Below are 21,575 nucleotides of genomic sequence, written 5' to 3'. Positions count from 1 at the left end.
AAAAACAAATACGGAAAATATATTTTACAGTTCGGAAAAATACTTAATAGTCTAGGTTTTAATAAAGCTTAACTTGCCAAGTTTTTTGTCCAAATCAGTAATACGTGTACGATTGTCTATAAGCTAGCTCCAATAATAGGTACGTACGACGAGGAAACATTTTTATTGTGGGTGTTTGCTATTCTGACCGTCAAGCCGCTTCGTGCAAACGTGATCAGGCATAGGCCTCACGAATTCGTCAATTTCTATTCCTACAGGAAGCATCGTTGGCGGAGTCGTTCAATAATATGATCGACCTCTGTCTTCAAGTCATTGCCAAGCATCGTTCCATCATTCCTGTGGCAAACCTTGAAGCCGAACACAAAATGGTGCACATGCTTAAGTATGTTTTCTTTGCTTAAATAAATCGCCATCACTACAATAAACCTATTCATGTCTCAAGTATAGTGCGTACATGTGCACGTCGTTTGTAAACGTGCACACAAAAACCATACTAACCTCTGAAGGACATGTTTGAAAACGGTATTTTCCTCGGCATGATTTTTGACCCAAGTAATCAAATTCCAATAAAGCATGAGATTTTTTTTATGTGTTATCGAAATTAAAAGCGGTGCCTTTACGGTAATATGCGCATATAATAGGGCAGGTAGATTTTATCTGCACGATTTCCTGTCTGTGGCCGTAGTACCACTTACGTCCACCACCTCGTACACTACTTACCTCGTTTTGCACCACTCTTAATCGGAAAGGCCATCGCTTATGTTGCTAATTGCAAAACCATTATGTCGACGCTAGAAAAAGAGGAGCATCATAAAGTGACATGAAATTGGCATCGGGACGGACACAGTTTCAGGAACAGATAACTGCAGGGCTTATGTTCTACACACGAAAGAAACAGCTGGCTGGATTCAAGAAAAGAGATCAGTGTCAGTTACTTTATGCCAGAAGGACTACATGCTGCGAAAGATATTCATAATGCTCTCTCTCTCCTTCGTGGCATCGGTTATGCTGGCGGCCGTAATAGGGATGGCCGATACAAGAGCCCTCATCACACGAGCACACAAACGCTTTAGACACGACTGCAACATACAGCTATCACATAGCAATATTATCTAATCTTCCAACAAATCGCTAGCGACACAGACTAATCTGTGGGCGCCAAACAGCACATTACCAAAGCTATGATATTTGCCTGAGCCCTTCGACGTAAACGACTCTGACGCTGTCCCGTCATAGACGATGCGTCGATATGAAAAAATGGGAAAACTGTAGTTCAATAAAATGTATGAGCAAACGAAGTTCTTCTGCCATAGCTTGCTGCTCCTTGCTGTGTCCTCTACCGAGCGCCGAGGCCAGGGCCTTGACAAATAATGAGATCACACGCCTTAACAAAGTCAAGGTCTTTCTGGTGGACTACGATAAGTTAAGTGTATATGTAGCCGTCCGAGACGTCACCACGTGCTTGGCCACAGCCATAATGCTGACGGTTGCTGACAGCGTCGCAGCTATTCGATTATAACGAGTAAGGACTAAGTAAGGATATGGAGCAGGAAACCCTTCAGCGACTCGCCATTAAAAATTGCCGTTGAAAAGCTGATTGAATGAGTAATAGGCATGGTGTCCTACGCTTAGCCGATTGTCAACTCCACCCAATGAAAATACAAGTCAGTCTCTATTTATATGCGTACCGAGCTTATGGTGGTCGTCCAGACACAGACGCGTGTCGTACGTCGATACAAAGTGTCTGCGAGAAGCTTTTGACTGCTCACGCCACTTACGTTCTATATAGCCCTATAGTGCGCACCGTGTATAGCCGTTTATAATGTACAAACATTCCTTTGCTCAATAGTATTAGTGCAAAGATTTCGTTATTAAATAATAAAATGACAACCGGTCCTTCGCATGGCATATTAAATTCTACAATAATTAGAAATGCTGGATTCCTGCTACTAATTGTTTTTCTAATTAGATAGTAAGTTTACCTAATGGCCGGATCTTGCCTATTTTTGACCTCCAGGTGTTTGTCCCTGATCTATAAAATGAAAGCGTTCAAATGGTGTTGTCCTTTCCGAAATCAGTTAACCGTAGAGGTGATCAACGCACTAAAAGTAAGCTCACACTTCATAGTACACAACATAGAAACATAGAAGACCTGTATGGTACTAAAGAATAATTAACATAAAATATACAATGTAGAAATGTCGCGCAATAAACAAAGCATCCGTTGTTTGCTCTTGTCATTATCACGTTAACGAGCAGAAAGGTGCCACGGAATGGTTCAACGCAACCCTGCAACACCAACAAGAACATTTAAACGGATCAGGATTTACCGAAGAACGTGCCACACTTACGGCACTTTCACTTCTTGTCAACGCCGTTAATTCCGACATTCAGCGCGGCGAAAAGTATCATAATCATCTCTTTGAAACGTGTGTAATACATAGTTATATACATACATATATAACCTCAAGACTGTGACATCTGAGGTTGTAGATCCATAGCAATGGTATGCCAAACTGTGCTCCGGAACTTTACGAGGAATACCTGAATGGACTGTTTTCGGTTCTACCCATATGTGCTTTGTGTTTGGATCGCTAACTAAGAGATACACAACAATTGGCTAAATTTGTGTTAGATCTCTACGGCTCTCGTACTGTTCAGGCTGAATAGGTCAGATGGCTAGATTCAAGCAGTTAATGTTAGAAATCCTGGCTAGATTCTAGCTGACATATAGCTTAGTTACGGAACAGAGCTAGTCTCTGTTTTCAGTGTTAGCCACAGATAGCAATAGTTATGCTTCTATTGAAGGCTATGCAACGTCAACATTATGAGTAACTTTCAGTAGAAGTATTCTAACCTAAAATACGAGAATAAATTTACAGGTTCATTGGGATTAACTACATTGCAACGAACTACAAGCAGTTTGAAAAAATGGTAATTAATCATTCACGGCGAAGTTAGTTCAACCATGTATCCCGTAGCTAGGAAGCACGGAGTTTTGACTTCTTAAGAACTCAGCTTTTATTTGACCTACATCTAATATACCATTGGAGAAAGGGTTTCATGCGGGGACTTTGTAGACATGAGACAAATCGGACTAAACAATAAGATTTTCATGGCCTTACCTGTAAACAGTCCTGCATATTTGTCTTTTATCATTTGAGCTGAAATGGAAAGAATTGCAGTTTAGAAGAATCCAGGCTTCCGAAATCTGACGTCTAGGAAACATGGGAGTACGGTGGGGTAGTAACCAGCTCCATATTTAGCATACAATTCACCAGGTTTTGTTTCATTCACCGGCTGAGCATTACCACCCCCAGGCTTATGAATGCTGTCACAGCATTAGTAGAAAACCACTCGTTACTTTAGTTTATCTTGATATTTGGTAGACATGTGGACAAATTTTACTGAACCCTTTCATTTATTGCAGATATCGGATGAAGTAGCGATGCGTCTACAAAATGAGGTACTGCAATTAATACAGATAAAACTTTTTTCGTCTAACATAGGTAATCCATTTTGGCGGCAGATAGCAAGAAAACAGAGTTTTACGACATCTAGTTAACAAGTTCAACAAATATATAACATTTTCTACGTTACCAAAATGGTCATATTCAATTTGAAATTTTCAGCACCTGCTGCCCGAGTGATTTATGAATAAAGGCTCCATGAGGCTATTAACAAATTCCCATAAAAAGTGTTTTACCGACTAAGAACTTCAGATATAAAGTGCAGCTAACCTTACAGACGCCTGGTCGGATCCTTGCACGTAAAGTTAATTGTGACTAGATTTATGAGTGGGTTTATTACTCCAACAGGGGGGGCGCTGCTTCAACGACTCGAATGGTTATCTAAGTTAATGTTCACTGTTAGTAAACTGGGGCAGTCAATGATTGGCACTGACCACTGCTACCAGGCACGATAAATGTTCAATCGCAGAGAACATGTCGCAATAGTCAACACACGTCACTTCCTAGAACTCCCGGTTGTTAGCGGTCGTAAACGTTCTGGTGAATAAAAAATTTCTCCTAGGCTTTGATTTCGAAAGAGTGCGCGAAAGAAGGACTTCGCAGTTCATGCACGTCATAGACGTTTCGAGTGTACGCATCCTATGGCCAAACGAAACGGTATCTAATACGAGTATGGGAGCGTGGTCGGAATGTATGTTGTCGTGTAACAACTTTGCTCCTACCTTTCCGTTCACAGGTGCATGACGTTTTGGCCGAAAAGGTAAAAGCAATCATCGCTGCCCAAGAGAATCCGGCGGGACATACGATAGTCTTTTCTGGTGGCCCGGGTTCGTCGGACCCCCACGAAGATGCTGTAGCAACAGGCATCGCACTGTTCGAGCTCTACATGGCGCTGCAAGAGTTTGCAAAGTTTCGCCAAGTGCACCAACTCGAGTGAGTTATGACATTACGATGGGCTACGACCATTAAAATAAACGAATGAGCCTGTTCAAAAAGGTCTTCTCAATTCGGGTCAAATTGAGAACACAACATTTATTTGTAGCGGATAAGTCGTATTAGCATACGAGCTTCGTTCGGTATAGGAAAATGAGAGCGACGCACAAAAGTGTCTTGTTGGAAGTCACGAGAATGCGGAGCTCCCGATAGCGCCCCCGAGAATTGAACAAATGTTTGCTTTGAAGGATCTGCTTGTGAATGAATTATCGGAAGTTATATGTCGTGCAGACGGTGGGTAATAACCTCTGAAATAACGTTACTCTTTGCGCAAGCCAAATAGACGGACGTGCGCCGTACGAATCTAATATCGGAGATCGCTTTTACGTGCCCCATGTTTCTTATTTAGCTGTTTACGTCATATTTTAAAATAATAATAATAGCTCTTTTTCGTTAAGTTTCTTTTCAACAACTGCCAAGTTCACACTGTGATGTAACAAACAGCTTGCAATATATGGCAAACGTTCGGTAAGCCTTAACACGGCAGTGGAGTTTTACATTTGAACACGTAGAACATAAACACCTACTTCGCATCTGTTAACCAATCGTGTGAGCAGCTGCTGAAATCACGAATTGACCTACTTATAGTCGACGTCATGAGTGAAAAAAAGACGTAGCAGCAAACCCCGATGTTAATGGGCAGAAAAAACTTGCAAGTTCCTTTTGGTGCAAGGAGCAATTAGACGAAGAATGCTATATTGTATGTCAATCTATAAGATGTAAGCCTTCGATAAACAAACTGAGCTGTTAAGCTCAGTAATCTATGAACGTGTAATCGATAAAATGTATTTCATGCAATCGTTGCAAAACAACGAACCTGTTCCAAAAATATAAATAAAAGGAATGACCTTAGCGGTTAGTATCTAAACCAAGATGCGCGTGCAAATACGCTTCTGATATAAAACAGCATCTGTGGCATACCTCTAAAGGACCGGATCTTGCCCCTTCATAGGCAAGCGTTTCGTAGGCCGAAAATAATGCTTAAGGCCGTAAGTATCGGATGTTATATACAAAAAGACAGATAGTTTAGCATGGTTCTGCCGGTATGCTCTTCTATGAAACAACATCAACCAGTCCATTATGAAAACTAAGCGGCAAACTTTATGGTAATTTTTCCCGTTGAAAATAGAATAATTACTATCATTGGTATTCATTGAGCGAACAAATCCATACATTTAGCGGGACCAGTATTTAGCTGAACGTAGCCTTTCCCATGCGCTTACCTGCAATATTATTCAGCTAAAAACACTATATAGTTTTTACCAGTCCGTTCGTTATGTGTGTTCGGTCTCATGTCATACCAGTCCACTTTAATTAGAATCATTGTTGTTCTATTTCGTAGAAAAAAATCTGGCTGGCAGCCTACCTTGTCTAACGTTTATCAGCGTTGTCGTCAGTTAAAAAATGACAGGAAAATAAATCAAAAAGAGCAAAAGAGAAAAAAAATAGATAACCAAAAAGAGAATAAAAGATCAACACGAATCTAATAGGATGCAAAACAGCAATATAGGCGAGAGCAAAGCAACGTTTGAGCTGGCGTGATGAAGCTATGGTGCTTGTGATTGATTAGCTAAAGATCTTCACCGACCGCCGATGAAGTATGGACTTCGTTTGGGATCGACAGTTGTTGTTAAATACCTGTTATCGATACGCGTCTTTGTGTGTGCGTATAACACACCGTTCTAACAGTTTTTTCACGAATGTTTCGAGGCCATGGCCATAAACCAATAACGGGGAATTTCTATTAGGCTAAACCATCATGTGATTTTTTAAGTGTACTCGTTTATGCCTAATATAAAGATTAAAAGTATAACTCATAAAAGCTTCTACCACACTCGCTCCCATTGTGCTATTTTCTTTTTATACGATGCGTGGATTCGATCAATAGCGCGTTGCCAAAACTTACTAGAAAGCGGATTATTACTAAAGCTTATGGTGATAATAAATTATCGCCAGCGACGTTACGGTACAGTCTCAGTGGAAAACCTGCTATAGAATGACTTAATATGAATGGCGTAAGCTTTAAGCTAAAATCAAACGACGTGGACGGCATCTAATAAACAAAGATACTTTTGTGTTTAGAAAAACAGATTCGAGTTTAAAAAATATGATTTTCGGTAGCCGCTGAAGGTAGCGGCGTAAATGTACATAAAAAAATAATCAGCTGGCCGGTACCAAAGTGCTTCTAGATTAAAATAAAAAGCCTTACAACACAAGTAGCAATACAAAGTAGAAGCTCTCAAAACAGCTAAATGAAAGGCCAGGTCCCAAGCCAGAGCGTTCTAAACTTAAACGACAATTTCTTTTATACATTATATATGTTTTTTTTTTTTTTCTACCCAAGAGTTTATACCATCACACTGACGTGAGTATCATATCTCTTTTGTATTTAAAAGTGATAAAGCAAAAATATTATGGACTTACGTATGTATTTAATTGTCTCCCTCTCAAGCGGGAAATGACGGACGGTTATCTCTTTGCCATAGTAGATATTGATTATGTTAGACAATCGTTCTGTGGCGTGAAGCGATGTTGTGGCAGTACTCCTTTGGACCGCCGTCCAGTACCGAATGGGCAACGACTATGGCCGACTGAAGCACACTTCCGCCGACTAACTAATAACCTAAGGCTCTGCGTGATATAGGCCGATGTTCAGTGTGCCTGTACATAGCCAAGCAGCACACAAAGTTGCAGCTATATCAACGCTAAGGGTTGTGTGTTTGATATGACTACACAAAACTTGTTGTTCCAACTACACAAAATTGGTTGATTTCGCGAAGCTGCACCTTACCAGGGGCGACTTTGAGACAGCTGACAGGCAAAAGTCGTTAACATAATTATATCTTTAGGATAATATGGTAGCCCGGTATAGAGTCCTAAATGTAACCATAAAAGTCGTATTTATTGTTAATCATTACACCGACTTCGTTTAACTCGAAATATTTGCGGACTTCCCCCGGCATAAAATTTGGATGAACGCATTTTTTCGGAAGACACATTTACCTTTTTTGCTCAAATTCGATATGAGATCGTTAATCCATTGCTCCTACTAACGATGAGCTGTACGTAAGCTAACATGATAAATGAATTGAGAAGAAAATTTTGATCTGCGAATGTTCAAAATTAGCTAGACATGACACTTTGTTTCCAGAGAAATCTGGTGTATGATATAGGTGAAATGGTTCCCACAACCTCACTCCTAACGATCACAGTCATTTCAAAAGTGACTGAATGAATTCTGCTCCTGCTAACACCTGCTCAAGATCGCCTTAAAGCTCACAAACTGTAACATGACATCACGGGCTCCCCAAAGTGAGCTGAATCAGAGCTGCTTAGTCGAAACAAAATAACCACAGGATTTTTATGTCTCTTGCCTAAAAATCTGGCTTGACGAAAAAATATTATGACAAAAAATATAGAAATAGACTGACTGAAATAAGCGCATCTTTCCGCGGCAATTATCTCGAAAATTGTTGAAAAGTCCTAAAGCATCCCATATACAAAGCTGTGCACAGTTGCAGAAAAATGGGTTTTTGAAAAAAATCGATTTTATTGCCTACCCTGCTAACTCACCCTATCCTTTGAGCAACCTAATGTTTCCCTATATTTTTCAAAGTGTAGTTCAGTTTTATATTGAGAAGGCTGAATAACTGACGGAGATGATGGATTAACCATTGCAAAACCACAAATTAATTGTAAAAAGAGGACATAATAACTGACGCAAAATAACTGCTATCTATTAAAATCGGATGGTGGAAGAACTGCAACAAAAAAATTATACAATTATATAGTAATACAACAGATCAGAAAGTAAGACGATTATAACGAAAATTGGGGTCCTCAGACTTAATGAAAACAAGCGCTCTAGGTTAGGCCTCTAGGTTGTATAGCCTCACACAATGTCCAATGTGCATATGCGATGCTGCTCGTTACCATACCCGCACTATATGTATGTATATATGTATAAATATACGTACACTTGAGGCCTCGTATAAATATGTGCTCTTAATCTTCTTGCAGCGACGGACGCCAGTTGGCCGTTCACCAGTTTCAGCTCTGGTTCACAGACGCAGTGCAATCATGGTTTATAATCGCTAAAGGAAGAGCGCGATTGCGGATTCGAAAGGCGTTAGAAATTGATCGGGTACGTGTTGTTCATTGTCAGCAGAAAGCCCCTACCAAACGTCTGTTTTAAACAGCAGGACTACTAAAGACCAACTCTCCGCGTTGTCATTACAACCATGAGAGAACGATGAACATGCAGCTGCACGGGTTCAAATCTTTGCACTGACAAGAGATCTATCAATTCAAGAGACCCCAAGTTTCCGATACAACGAAAAACAAAACTAAGCTCATAGTAATATATATAATATATGTATATATATAATCATATGGTTGCCATGCCGTTTCCTAGATCTGTTGGGAGAAACCCAGGTATGTTCAGCAAGGTCTGCCCCGGCTACCATTGGCGGGGCACGTCCTCGATGTTTTACTGAAGAGATAATTCCAGATAGCTGGTTCTCTCGAAGCCGAAACGTGCATAATAACACGGAAAAAACAATTCTGATTCTTCGAAGCCTCTTTCCAATAAATGAACATGCAACTCCGTCTTAAAGTACATACTTTATATAGACTGGTAAGAGTAAGCGCAGAAGCCATTTTTTCTACGATATAGAATATAGATACTAACTTTTGCTTTTTTTTTTCCTTACATGCGCCAATGTAGAAGGTAAGTAGTGATTAAATGATTAGTTTCAGTGTCGCCGATACGCTAAGAAACAACAATTTCAATATAAGGTCAAGAGGAAGGTTTGTAACATGGAGAGGTAATTTTTTTAGTTAATCACCAAACAAAAATATATTTTTATATCTGTATTTATTCTGCTGTAAATTTTCATTCAGTAGATCGTAGATTTCCTATCGGTACGCGCCCGAATTCTAGATAAATTACGAGGTAATTTTTCCCGTTGATTCTACTGCTGTCTCGAGAAGAGTTATATTTCGACAGTTACCAGTTATAACATAACTAAGCTAAAACAACTAAATTGAGTAAACGTATTACAGATGGGAAAAGGATTCCTGTTTGCAAACGAAAAGGTACAATATATTGCGTATTCGACTGTCTTTTTTTTGTTGTTGTTGTTGTTGTAGAGAACAGCACAAGCAATTGCGACGTGTGGTCCTTCACCGTGTACACAATTGTAAAAAATACCATTTTTTCCGGAAACTTTCCGAGTAATATATATATATAGCAGGCCCGTATTGTGATTAGATTTATTCTTCTAAAATCAATATTAGCGGTCGCAATAAATCGTAACGACAATTAAGAGATGTTTTTTTCACCAACATATAGCGTACCATATTTGCAGGAATGATATGTTTATTAGGGTAATTTCTGTTTATGGCCCACATCATAGAACATCGACAGTGATTATGCGGATTATTTCAATAATATATCTTATTCTATGCCCTTGCACGTTATTTGTCCGAGCTACAAACAGATTAAGGAATTGTTATTTTTTTTTTTATTTTTTTATTTTTTTTTGTCACCGCAGCAAACCGCCTATGTCGGAAATGAGATTTTCAATCGTTTCAAAGCGAATAATCTTTAAAATCACAGTGCATTGTCGGGTTTGAATGTCTATTTGTAGAGCTCTGTGTGTGAGCTATTGCATCCATTGTTTGACTGCGAGGTAATGCTTTCTAAAGTCGTGTTAAACCAGTGTTCTTTTGCAATAGCTTTTCTTTAATCTCTTTATACATATTACCACTTTAACGCATTAAATACGGGCTAGGCAAGTGAGGCACCAAGTTTAATTTCAAATACTGAAATATCATAACGTCTCTATAGTATTTTTGCATCAAAAATTTGTTATTCTCAGCAATACGTGATTTGAAAGCTGCTCCGGTAGAGTTGTAAGCGGCCATACTACCGTCACGCTAAACTTCTGTTCAATCAATCCCTGTCGAAGAGAGATCGAAAGCTGGGTCAAGGTGATCTCTTGTGTAGCCAAAGCAAACAAACAAACGTCATTCGAAAAATGTTGACAGTGGTGTATTTGAAATACCAGAGAATCCAGGTCTGCGCACGTTTACTTCCGTAATATTGTATATATACATGTATATATATATATATATATATTTTTTTTTTTTTAATAATTTTCCTACTGGTATAATTAATAAAATTTATGCAATCAAGTGTATTGATTGTCCAGGGCTATTTAGCGGACCAACGATTTCGAACTACGTTTATACTGTTTAGCACCCGTTGGCGAACGAAATTCGGAAGATATTTCCATACAGTTTTTAGCCATCTACTTCAGTAGTTTAATTGTGTATTATACGACCATGATAAATTGAGAGATAAAGACATCGTTTAATAAAATAAAGAGAGATAAAGTCACCTTTTTGTAATGAAGTTTCTGTGTTTAATGAAACCTCTGGGGAAGAGGATTTCCGGTAAAACAAGAGTTCGTTATATCCAATTTCCGTTCTAAAAATAATAAATGATTTTTAGCATGAAAATCGGAAAACTCAAGGCTTTTTACACACGCTTTAAAAGCTCAATCGGGGGAACGGGTTCTTGTGTTCGCGGAACTTGAAAAAAATAGCATGGATAGGGCCTCTGACTACACCCTACCTGATTCTCTCAAGCACCTGGTATGAAACTGTAACCTAAGCACCGAAGATGACAACAAAAAGACAAAAATACATTTCTTATCGATTGAGCTTGGGTTAGGTAGGTAGGTAGGTGAAAAAAAGTTTCAAACACAACAGAGACAATTTGCTCAACTCTTATGATAAACGATATACGATACATTTTTGAAATCATAGAAATTTTCCGAAAAGCCCTTATTTTCTTCGTAGCTATCAACCTCCAAATATGACTGCATTAGTAATAAACTTATTTCACCGAAGGCTCCTTTCCCGGTATTTTCCGACAGTTTGAATTAGCAGTCTCATTTCGTAGAGGCGTAAACAAAATCGCTGAGCACTAAACCTATACATATTTACCTAAAGTTGTTATTATGAGTACATCTAGTCAGTCGACTATCAAGGATAGACAAAGTTTTTACGAAAAAAAAAAAAAAAAACATTCACCTACCAGTGGTTTGAGTTCTTCGGCCCATCAAATAGCTCCAGGCAACCTAATGCAAACACAATTAAGTTGATTATCACTAATTACTTGAGCTACTTGTCGGCTTGTTTCGTTCAATCGTCAGCCAGCAGTCGCAGCTTATAAATGTTACCTTTATCTATATAAAATACATACATATCTACAGCCATCTCTTTATCTTAATAATCAGTGGACCATCCATTTTAAGTTACTCTGCAATTGCCTTACTGTTTTCAATATATCGCGTGCGTATCTGTGTATTTTTATTTAGCTGAGATTTGTCGATACGAATGTGCAGTACAGTACATCAGCCGTTGATACGACGGCATGTTTCGGCCAAATTAAGGAGTTCTGGAAGCAGCTTTCATGGCCTGATCCTCGGACAGCATATCCTTTCGTGCTTCGCATCCTCGAGGTAACCATCTTGTTAACAGCAGCCATAGAGCGCATTGGTATTTAGATGAATAACTGAAACAGTTAGCAGGAAGACTAAAATACACGCATCGATATGCCTGCATTTAGATAATGACATTCACAGACTACTGCTAAGCCGTCCATTCGTCTAACACGTAATCAATGGCAGGCAATCTGTGACGGATCAATTTTCTACGGCAACCTGTGCCATATGAAACTAACGACAGCCGGATACTATGATGAAGACGGACAGTTTGACGTTACAGAAGAGGTAAGAACGTTCGTTCTCCGAAGATTTGTCTAGTCCACATAAATTGCTGTTATCTAATGTACACGTCATTATTATCAGTGTGTGATTCATTGCTTTACGAATGATGAAGCAAAAATTGATGTCAAATATATAGAAGCGTTGCCTATACACGAGTAGCCCATAACGTCAGTTTAAAGGTCGAAGAACGATAAATCGGCGTCTCACAAAATGAATTTTTTTCTTGCCTTTCTTTTATCTCGTAAGAAACACAAGTCTTTCTTTTTCGTAGATTTGGTAGTCATGGCTTTCCGTAAATTTGTAGTACATCACGGACCTCGTCTTACCACTGAAACAATCATTCATCTTTGATGATACAATTTGTACATAACTGCATAACAACAAAAGGCATGGTATAACTAGCGAATATGGTTCGAACGTGGTACTCGCTAGGGTTGGATACGATCATTAGCATTCATGCCAGATAAAGAAAATTAGTAATTTTTTGTAGACGTCCCTTAAGCTAGAGTCTTGACAACTTCGAAAATCATTGCCCTGATTAACAATGTCAGTTTATTTGTAGAAGGAAGTTCAATGGCAGCCAACTTAGATTCCAAGCAGTTTACAAGAAGACATGATCGGGAAAACACGAAGATCTGGTATTTGCCTAAAGGTCCCCATTGACGGGCAGGTGTGTAACACTGGGTCTGGCTCGAATGAACTTCGCTGTTCAGTGATACCTTATCGTTTTGAGTTGCAGGTGTGTATTATCATCAACAACATTGAGCACGTCAGACGGGCACTACGACCTCTACAAGAAGAGTTAGAGTTCGACAAAATTTTAGCGGCTGTAGAAAAAGTCGATAGCGATTTAGCATCCGATCGTTGCAGAGCAGCGTTCTACGCAGAGCTGCATACTGCGGAAGACGAGGTCATACACAAGATACTCACGATCATCGCTGGTCTTACAGAAAAAGTTAGGACTAGTTATACGATGTTACGGCTGCCACGATGCTGATGATTTCTATGATTATTCTTATTCTTTGACGTTTTACAGCATATTTTTTTTAATGTAAAGATCAAATTGGTTTTGCTGCCTCTGTACCATAAACATCTATTTGTTTTTCGCCTTTATGATGGTGATGATTATTATCGTAACAACGCTTTACCTTACAGCCTAGTTGGACCTAATTCTCTAAACGTTACTCTCCGTTAAGGCTGCCCCACATTGTAATGTCATGTACCTATGTTTCTATGATTTATCTTCCATTTCCACAGATGCGTCCTGACGTGAAAAAATTTTTATTTCATCTTGCCTGGGCGCCGGAAAAGGTGGCCACTAAATCTGCACTGGCGCCACTTGTAGATTACCTTGACACCAATTTAAAGGTTTGTATAACACACGTACCCCTATAGCTGCTTTGTGACGTTTAGGCCACTCCTAATGTCAGACGCTACTTTCTCCTAGTTTCGCACTATATTCCTTTATTCCTACAGCTTTTATTGGACTACCTCGTCCAATCAGGATGTCAATTTGCACAGGCATTTTCCTTAAATAAGCATTGTAACAGCAACTTAATAAACGTAAATTTAAGAACAATCTAATGTATATTCTATCGTATCTTAATTGCCCCATTATTTTGGTTAGGTGTTGTACAATAATTTGATGCGTGTGAACTTCTACCGAGTATTGGAGGCCGTATGGCGGGTTGTCCTCCAAGAGCTGACCATAACAGCTCGAAACAATGTTGGCGAACAGGCTAATTTCTTTCAACGGCTCTTCACAGCGTTAGGCCATCTGATCGAATTCTTTCACGGAGATGACAAAGGCCTATCACTGAAGAGTCTGCACAGCCTTGCCTATCAGGTATACATATATGTCTGCTCACCCCCTAAACCGTTAATATCAATGCTTCGCTACAACAATGGTAAAAGAATAATCGAAAAATTGCTATACACATATTACAATAAGCTATGCTTGGTCTAGCTGGCGTCGAGGCAGTTTTGTTTTGGCTCGCAACTAAACTATCGATTGTGCAATGCCCGCACGATTCGTCTTAATCCCTCGACAACGACGTCTTTAAAAATCCAATACCAATGATCCCATGGGTAAAAAGCGTGAGGTTACTATTCTGCCGTTTCTCACAAATTGGTACAAAGGGCGAAAGTCCGAGTCCGAAAAAGGGGGTCAAACCAACCGCGAAAAATCCGATCCAGAGGCCAGACCTAAAACAGTCACAGCGATAACGACAACAGCAACAACAACATCAGGCAGCTCTAGCGAGGACTCTAAGGACTGGGAAGAAACTACAGTGGACTCCGTCAACGGAACCTGCCAGATAAGGCTTTGCTATAGAGTACTCCAGCAATGTGGCAAAGGCACCTTCGGAACGGTATTCAAAGTCAAAGTAGAGTCTCCGGATTCTGTTGAAGAGATCCTAGCCATGAAACTGGTCAAAAGTCGAAAACGGGCTAAGATGCGAGAAATTAACATGATGAAACTTATGAATCATCCAAATCTTGTAAAACTGCGTTATTTTTGCACCGTTGGTATGTGTCAAATGCGGACTCGTCAATTGATATTTATGGAATGGATGCCTGAGAGTTTGCACGTGCTCGTGTCTCGTCACAAAAAGCAGCAGGTTCCAATTGCACCAGTTTTAATACGTTGCTTTACGTGGCAGGTGTGTCGGGGTTTAGCTTTCATGCACCACCGGGGTATCGCGCACCGTGACCTTAAGCCCTTGAACATGCTGGTCGACTTTTCCAAAGGCCTTCTGAAAGTGTGCGATTTTGGCTCGGCGAAACTTCTAACCGACGGTGTACCAAACACTGCTTATATCTGTTCGCGTTGGTATCGAGCGCCTGAGCTGCTCTACGGTAATAAGCGTTACAATTGTGCGATAGATATTTGGTCTATTGGATGTTGTCTCGGTGAGATGATCCGATTAGCGCCCTTGTTTCGAGGTCACAATACGGCCGACCAACTCGAAAAAATTTTGCGTACGTTAGGATCGCCAACGAAACGTGAACTCATCAAACTTGGCGTAAAGGACAATGAGTTACCCAGTCAACTTACCGCAAAAGATATGAACAATGTACTAGATTGCCGGGCGTCAAAAAATACGAGGTCGTTTCTATTGCAGTTGTTGAGGTACGCCCCCAGTGACAGGCCAACAGCGTGGGATTCCTTAGCAGACTCATTTTTTGACGAGCTACGGTTGCCAGAGTGCTGCTTACCTAATGCGGAGCCGCTTCCCGAACTATTTAACTTCAGTACTGAAGAACTAGAATATAATTCGCAGATAAACGACTTGTTAAAGCCGAAAGTATCTAGCGCACGATCCACTCTAAGATTGAGTGCTTATGCGAGCGCACGTTCTAGTCTTCAGATTAACGCTTATAATAATAGTAATGATAATTATAATAATACTAACAATAGTCAGCTTACAAGCTATGTAGCCCAGGTGGACCCACCCAAGAAACAATCAAGTTCACGAGTAAAAACCGCTTATACGTGATTATATTGACTCTATTCAAAGTACTCTACTATATATACATTTATGTTTTTGAAGATTTGTCTCACCGATCAGACACACCGGACCGCTCACTCGTTCGTGTTCCGATTATTGTTTACATAAATGAGCACAGCATGGTGGTGATGATCTAAAGAGGTTAAATGAGGTGGGAGAGGTTAATTTAAGTTAAAGCTGAAATGAAAGAACATAGTTAACCCTTCAAAAAACTAATTGACAAATTGATTGCAATGGCCCGAATCGGCCTTAGTAACAGTTGACATTACCCACACCGTTGTAGCAGTTCTTTAATTTTCAACGCTTTCTCAGTGCGCTAAATATGACTAGAAAGCTCGTTTCATCGAATAAATGTTCGATATGTATATATGTATGTACAGTGTTATTACGTAACACGTGTTCATTGTAGATATTACTATAAAGCGCGTACTGCCTTGTGTTACCTAATTGCACGGGTGTGTTTGTTAACAAATACCTAAGAAGAGCAAATGCTCATGATGCGTAGTAATCGTCTATGATAGGCGTATATGCTTATTTAACAAAGTCAGTCTGCTCTCAACTGTTTTTGAGCACCTAAGTGAAATAAAGGTATTTTTGAAACACGGGCTGCTAGGAATCTCTCCGTTTTTCGGAGTTCTCATATTCAATGTGCCCTTGTGAGAAAAGTCGTTCGACAGACTGACATATCTGAAAAAATATTTGAAATTTCTAAACGATTCATGAATGAGCTTGCTTATTGGTGAAGACGTGGGTGTCACAAAGTATATTTCTTCAAACTCGTTTATGCAAGACCTCGGTATGATAAAACGGTATATACAAATAGTACACAATTCTTTTCACAATATCGTCATCACAATAGTGTACCCCTAAATATATATATATATATAGTACAGCTAAGAATCCTCAGAATTCAGCGACTCGGACTATATAGATATTTATAATAAAGATAGGGAAAACACAATCACTTAAAAGACGGGCTTATTTTATTTACTGCTCTCCGAAACGACCCTAAGTAATACGTGTAAATACCGACGCTTATCGAAGGCCCTAGAGGTTCGTAATTTCACTTGACTGCTCATCCAAAGGATGGACCATTTTTATCAGACCTATGGTTTACACCATCTGATAATACATTCCTTTCCATATTTGTCTTCAAAGTTAAACTAGTTACATTTATTGGGCAGTACTTGTATGCATACTTGAATATTGACTTGTTTTTCTAGGACCTCGATCGCCTACTGAAGCTGCATAAGGCTGACACACAATACCTTATCGAGATGTATTGCCTACAGCGGCTAGAAGAACAACGGCGCCAAAATCAAAGCGCTAGTTTTGGTGGTCAAGCGAGTATCAACCCGTACGGGTACCTCACAGTAAAGACGTTTTATAATGCCTCTGGCGATTGTCTCACTGTTGATGGTTAGTCTCTAGCATTTTTATCTTAGGAAGGTATCTTACGCATGAGTAAATGTCGTACAATGTTACCTGTAGAATAGTTATTCATTGCAACAGATAATGTCTGTAGTATGGCAGTTGCACACCGACATTGTTCACCCACTGTACTTTTATAAACTGAACTTTTTATAAGAAGTTGTATAGCTTTGTTTTCTGGAATATACCAAAAAGCGTTCATACAATTAAATTAAAACAATAATTAATACACTTCTGAAACCACAGTATATCCCATAATATGAGACAGTATCTGCACATGATATATTTGCACAGAAAAAATGTATCCTAGTATGAATAAAAAGACTACATTGTCAACTAACCGATTCCGTTCAAATTTTATGTGAAGTACTTCAAAGAGGTTTAGGAGTTCACTTCAGAAATGCGTGACCCATAAAGCTAATGAGTCTGTTTATAACTGCTCATCTGTGCTTCCTTCTTATGGTCGAACAACAGTAATGAACGCGCGTGATCTGTTACCATTGGACCCGAACGGGTACTCGGATCCATTTGTGCTTGTCGAACTGCAGCCCCGCCACCTCTTCCCGAATTGCCCACAACATCGTACACGAGTGCAAAAGCGGACTCTCTATCCTATATTTGATGAAACGTTTGAATTGTACGTATATGGTAAACGCGAATAAGGTTGTTTGAATTCAGTTATATTTAGAAAAATAACTTGGTGCATTTACTGAACAACAAGCGCCAATTGTAGAAAATATGTTCTATTTACTAATGAAGAGAAGCAGTGGAACTGCTCGTCTACTGACATCATCCTCGTAAATCGAATCAAACCTAAGGGAAAGATATTCGTGGAAACCAAGCTACATTGTACTACTTGTAGTCACCGCTAGCGAATGCCACGTTGCAGATTTTGTGAACGTAGTATCTACGTATTAAGTAGTTTAAATTTAAAGAAAGGACGGAGCTATATACTTCGACGTAATTGTGAAAATAGACGTTAAGCTGAAATTATGTACTCCTGCATCCTAACTGGAATACATATTCTGTTTTCTTTTTTACTCATTTCGTCCGCAATAATTTAAAGCTCGGTAACGGTAGACAAATGCCGACAAGAAGTGGCCCTTATGTGCTTTACTGTCATGGATCACGACATGATGACACGCAACGACTTCGAAGGAGAAGCCTTTCTACCCCTTACTCAGGTTTCTCTAGTTAGATGATTATAGGGTGATAGAATTTGTACGAAAGACGGGCAATTAATCCACACTAAACAGTGCAGAACAGCTTGAGCTCATAATGCGAATAGCTTTTAGGTTTCTGATTATACTGCCAGTTGCTCGTCTCCTGACAATAAATAGCTAATGAAGGAATCCACTTACTCCGTTAGATTCCGGGAGTTAATGGTGGCGAGAACATCCGGAACATCACCCCTATGGACTTACCACTTCTTCAACCCAAGGAGAAAAGTAAGTTGCAACAACCATTCTGGGCATACCTATCGCACCATAGCGCTCGGCACATCACGTGCGATATATAATTTCTATAGCTCAAGTTCTAAATATGTATCCGTATCATGGTCGTCTCATTTATTATTAATGACCATATTTAAAATAATCCCGTTTGTCGCAAATTGTGGCAGATGCATTTTTGCACTTTTTTTAGGATGGAAAGGCGGGCTAAATTTTAATGCGCCTTCGTAGTATGGCGCCTTAAATTTTACATAGAAACTGACGCAGTCGTCATTCAATGGTTGCAGACGAAATCCTCGGCGCACTTGAGGCCCGCCAATGGGACAGGGACGCCCAAGAGTTTGTAAAACATCAGAAGCGACGCAAGATGTAAAAGGCAGAGGAAATCATAAGGCATATCGGCCTGTGGATGGCCCATCAGCGTTTAAGCGATGAGATGATAAAGGTCAATATAAGATGTTCCACACTCCCTGGGCTCCCAGACAGAGATCTGCTGGGCCATGGATAGTGAGTTAAAGAGACAAGAAAAAAAACGAAAAAAAAACTAAGCATATCACGGCTTCGATCGAGCAGAACTTCCTGTTGGATCGAATTGCGTGCCACCGATATTTGACATGAAAGTTACGGCATGCAGGGAGCAGGAAGGTCGGCGTCATGGTCAACACGGTTACGACACGCAGATTGGTCCCGAGGAGCTCAGCGTTAAGAAGCTGCCTCGCATACGCTTCAACTAACCCAACAAGCAATCTAGATAGTGCACTCGGCCACTATACGTCACAATCCGTACTTTTATATGATGAAACGAAAAAGCCAACAATGCTCTTCAACTTGGTTGTTTTTCTGTGGCCCAAACCAGCGACGCCACGGGACAATAAGTGGAGCCGTCAGCACTTCCATTACGCATCAGATATACAAGGAACGCATTAGTTTTAACCGAGTGACCATATATTGCTACCTAAATCCAGTGTTCTGCAAGACCTTCCTCTTGTGTCAGTAACGCAAACAAGGAAATTTTTATATTTGTAACAAATCAAAAAATTCTAACAATTTTTTAATAGCAAACCGCATGAACCTAGCTCTTCTCGCTGGTACAACCATAATATACATTTACAACGAACTACTACCAAGATTGTCATTACTACTACTGTAATCGAAAGATCCCAGGCTTAGAACATTTAAGGCTATGTAAATAGTCACAATCAGCAGCCAACTGTATTTGGAGTAAGAGACATTGGAAGGAGAAGGAAACGTCCGTGCCGCTAAATTGCCGCTGAATCGTGAAAGTCGGAAAACAATATTTACGATTGTCAACTACAATTGATCACCGCCAAGGATGGATGATGGAGTGCACATTGGCTTGGCTGTCCTATTGTCAAGCCGAAGCAGCAGATGGCAAAAATCGGAGTGAGCAGCAACATGATTTTCGCCTTGCCGGCGGCATGAATCATTTCGATGACTACGACCTAAACGATTGTCAAAATAAGAGAATATCAATAACCTTTTTCGAACGACACGCTACGAGCGATAAGAAAGAATATTCACATCAAGCCTCCTTGATTTGCAGGTATGACGATCATAGAGAATCCACAACCATTAAGATGACAGCAATTACTGTTAGTTTATCAACGTATACGTGATAAAAGTCCAAGCGAGACCGTTTAAATATCGCGCCATTATTAAATTATTACAACGTTGTTGCCGTCATCGTTATTACCATTACTGACTTTACACGTCATTATCATTAGTACATATTGTCCTACAATGGAATCGGCAACAACAGGTTAGTGGAAGAAATAAACTATTTGTGAATTCGATTCAAAATAAGTTATATATCATACAAATTTACGCAGACACATCACCCTCTTGAACCGGAGCGCAGCTGGTTAACTGATTAAACTGTACAATTTCTCTATTTACTTCCGCCTCATTATTATTATTCCCTGATATGTAATGTATGCTTAATAAAGGCAATCCTTGTTCGTAACGAGATTCTTCTAGGCTAATCGTAGCAGTGTACATTTGTGTTAGATTCCCAGTAGAAATAATTTACAGTAGAATAGGGAAGCGCGCGAACGAGGGTGTTTCAAATAGTGAACGAAAACATGATCAACATTCTGTGTCTTTGTGCGAAATGCACAGCTTGCATGAATGAACTTCTGTAAAAGTTGCAACAAAATTAGCAAGTTACCATTGCCAACTCCACTACGTACCTTCCTACGATGTAATGGTACGTCTCGAATAAGCGGTACTTTTACTTCGAACTGAATTTGCGTTCTAAGGATTTCAGCAGCTATCAACTCATATAGGCGTGGGCTCAGTTTAACTAACTCATTTGGCATAGTCAACATAGACGACTAGAGGAGGCCCAGCATTCACAGATAAATGATGTCTTTGTTGGACGAAAACAGGCTTCAAATCGCACATAAATCTACGTGTGTCGGGCAGCATTCATTATTGTAACGACGAATAAGTATTAATTACGTTTTACTTACTTTAAAATAAAGCTAGACGCCTGCGTCAAGACGTCTTAGAGGCTGTGTCGAAAAAGCTGCACAGTATCAATGAATCATCCGCTTAACTAAGGTGTGACAAATTTAGATTTATATATATGAGCAATCCTTCACACACTTCACTGTGATCATGTTCTCCCTCATCTTTGTACGATATCTTACGTCTGGGCCATTGCAATGATATTGCATCCACGTCCCGTTTCGAAGTATGTTAAGGATATCAAATAATACACTTCTCGTCCGGGATACCGAATGATAACGAGTCGCCTAAATATGGTTGTCATCGAATTGCTTAACTTAGAATCTGCTTTTCCTTAAAGATTGTCATCCGTTATGTTGCACACGTATGCTCGATTGTAGACCACTGTACCATTAGAAGAACGGTTATTTTATCGACGCGGCCCCTTGG

At 39.7% G+C, this 21,575-nt stretch overlaps 1 protein-coding gene and 1 long non-coding RNA gene across 16 annotated transcripts in view; one reads left to right on the top strand and one right to left on the bottom strand.

Annotated features, from left to right (window-relative positions):
- Positions 1 to 20,572, top strand: part of unc-13-4A (BAI1 associated protein 3) — a 162,233-nt gene extending 141,661 nt beyond the window's left edge. For 11 of the 14 annotated variants that reach the window (XM_086982794.1, XM_086982796.1, XM_086982795.1 and 8 more), the window contains 17 exons: positions 258 to 382; positions 2,018 to 2,108; positions 2,260 to 2,429; positions 2,883 to 2,934; positions 3,431 to 3,466; positions 4,207 to 4,403; positions 8,484 to 8,607; positions 11,852 to 11,995; positions 12,164 to 12,265; positions 13,002 to 13,217; positions 13,520 to 13,630; positions 13,890 to 14,108; positions 16,998 to 17,193; positions 17,680 to 17,842; positions 18,272 to 18,389; positions 18,575 to 18,653; positions 18,944 to 20,572. In XM_086982794.1, coding sequence (XP_086838920.1) covers positions 258 to 382; positions 2,018 to 2,108; positions 2,260 to 2,429; positions 2,883 to 2,934; positions 3,431 to 3,466; positions 4,207 to 4,403; positions 8,484 to 8,607; positions 11,852 to 11,995; positions 12,164 to 12,265; positions 13,002 to 13,217; positions 13,520 to 13,630; positions 13,890 to 14,108; positions 16,998 to 17,193; positions 17,680 to 17,842; positions 18,272 to 18,389; positions 18,575 to 18,653; positions 18,944 to 19,029 — 2,229 coding nt within the window. In that variant the 3' untranslated portion in view covers positions 19,030 to 20,572. Of the gene's footprint in view, positions 1 to 257; positions 383 to 2,017; positions 2,109 to 2,259; positions 2,430 to 2,882; positions 2,935 to 3,430; positions 3,467 to 4,206; positions 4,404 to 8,483; positions 8,608 to 11,851; positions 11,996 to 12,163; positions 12,266 to 13,001; positions 13,218 to 13,519; positions 13,631 to 13,889; positions 14,109 to 15,387; positions 16,222 to 16,997; positions 17,194 to 17,679; positions 17,843 to 18,271; positions 18,390 to 18,574; positions 18,654 to 18,943 lie in introns of those variants that run through there. The other 3 variants (XM_086982797.1, XM_086982798.1, XM_086982799.1) reach the window with 3 other exon arrangements.
- On the bottom strand, positions 176 to 7,381 carry LOC111246738 (uncharacterized). 2 transcript variants are annotated; one of them, XR_015323206.1, is made up of 4 exons: positions 6,888 to 7,381; positions 3,126 to 3,164; positions 2,190 to 2,289; positions 176 to 347 (listed from the first exon to the last, which is right to left on the bottom strand). It is a non-coding gene; the product is annotated as an uncharacterized LOC111246738 (long non-coding RNA). The 2 variants fall into 2 exon arrangements; XR_002671776.2 differs by lacking the exon at positions 2,190 to 2,289.
- Positions 20,573 to 21,575: the final 1,003 nt, after the last annotated feature.

Source organism: Varroa destructor, unplaced genomic scaffold (assembly GCF_002443255.2).
Source record: "Varroa destructor unplaced genomic scaffold, Vdes_3.0 BEIS01000003.1, whole genome shotgun sequence".
Lineage (NCBI taxonomy): Eukaryota > Metazoa > Arthropoda > Arachnida > Mesostigmata > Varroidae > Varroa > Varroa destructor.
Note: the sequence above shows the minus strand (reverse complement) of the source record. Positions and strands in the feature narration are given on the sequence as shown.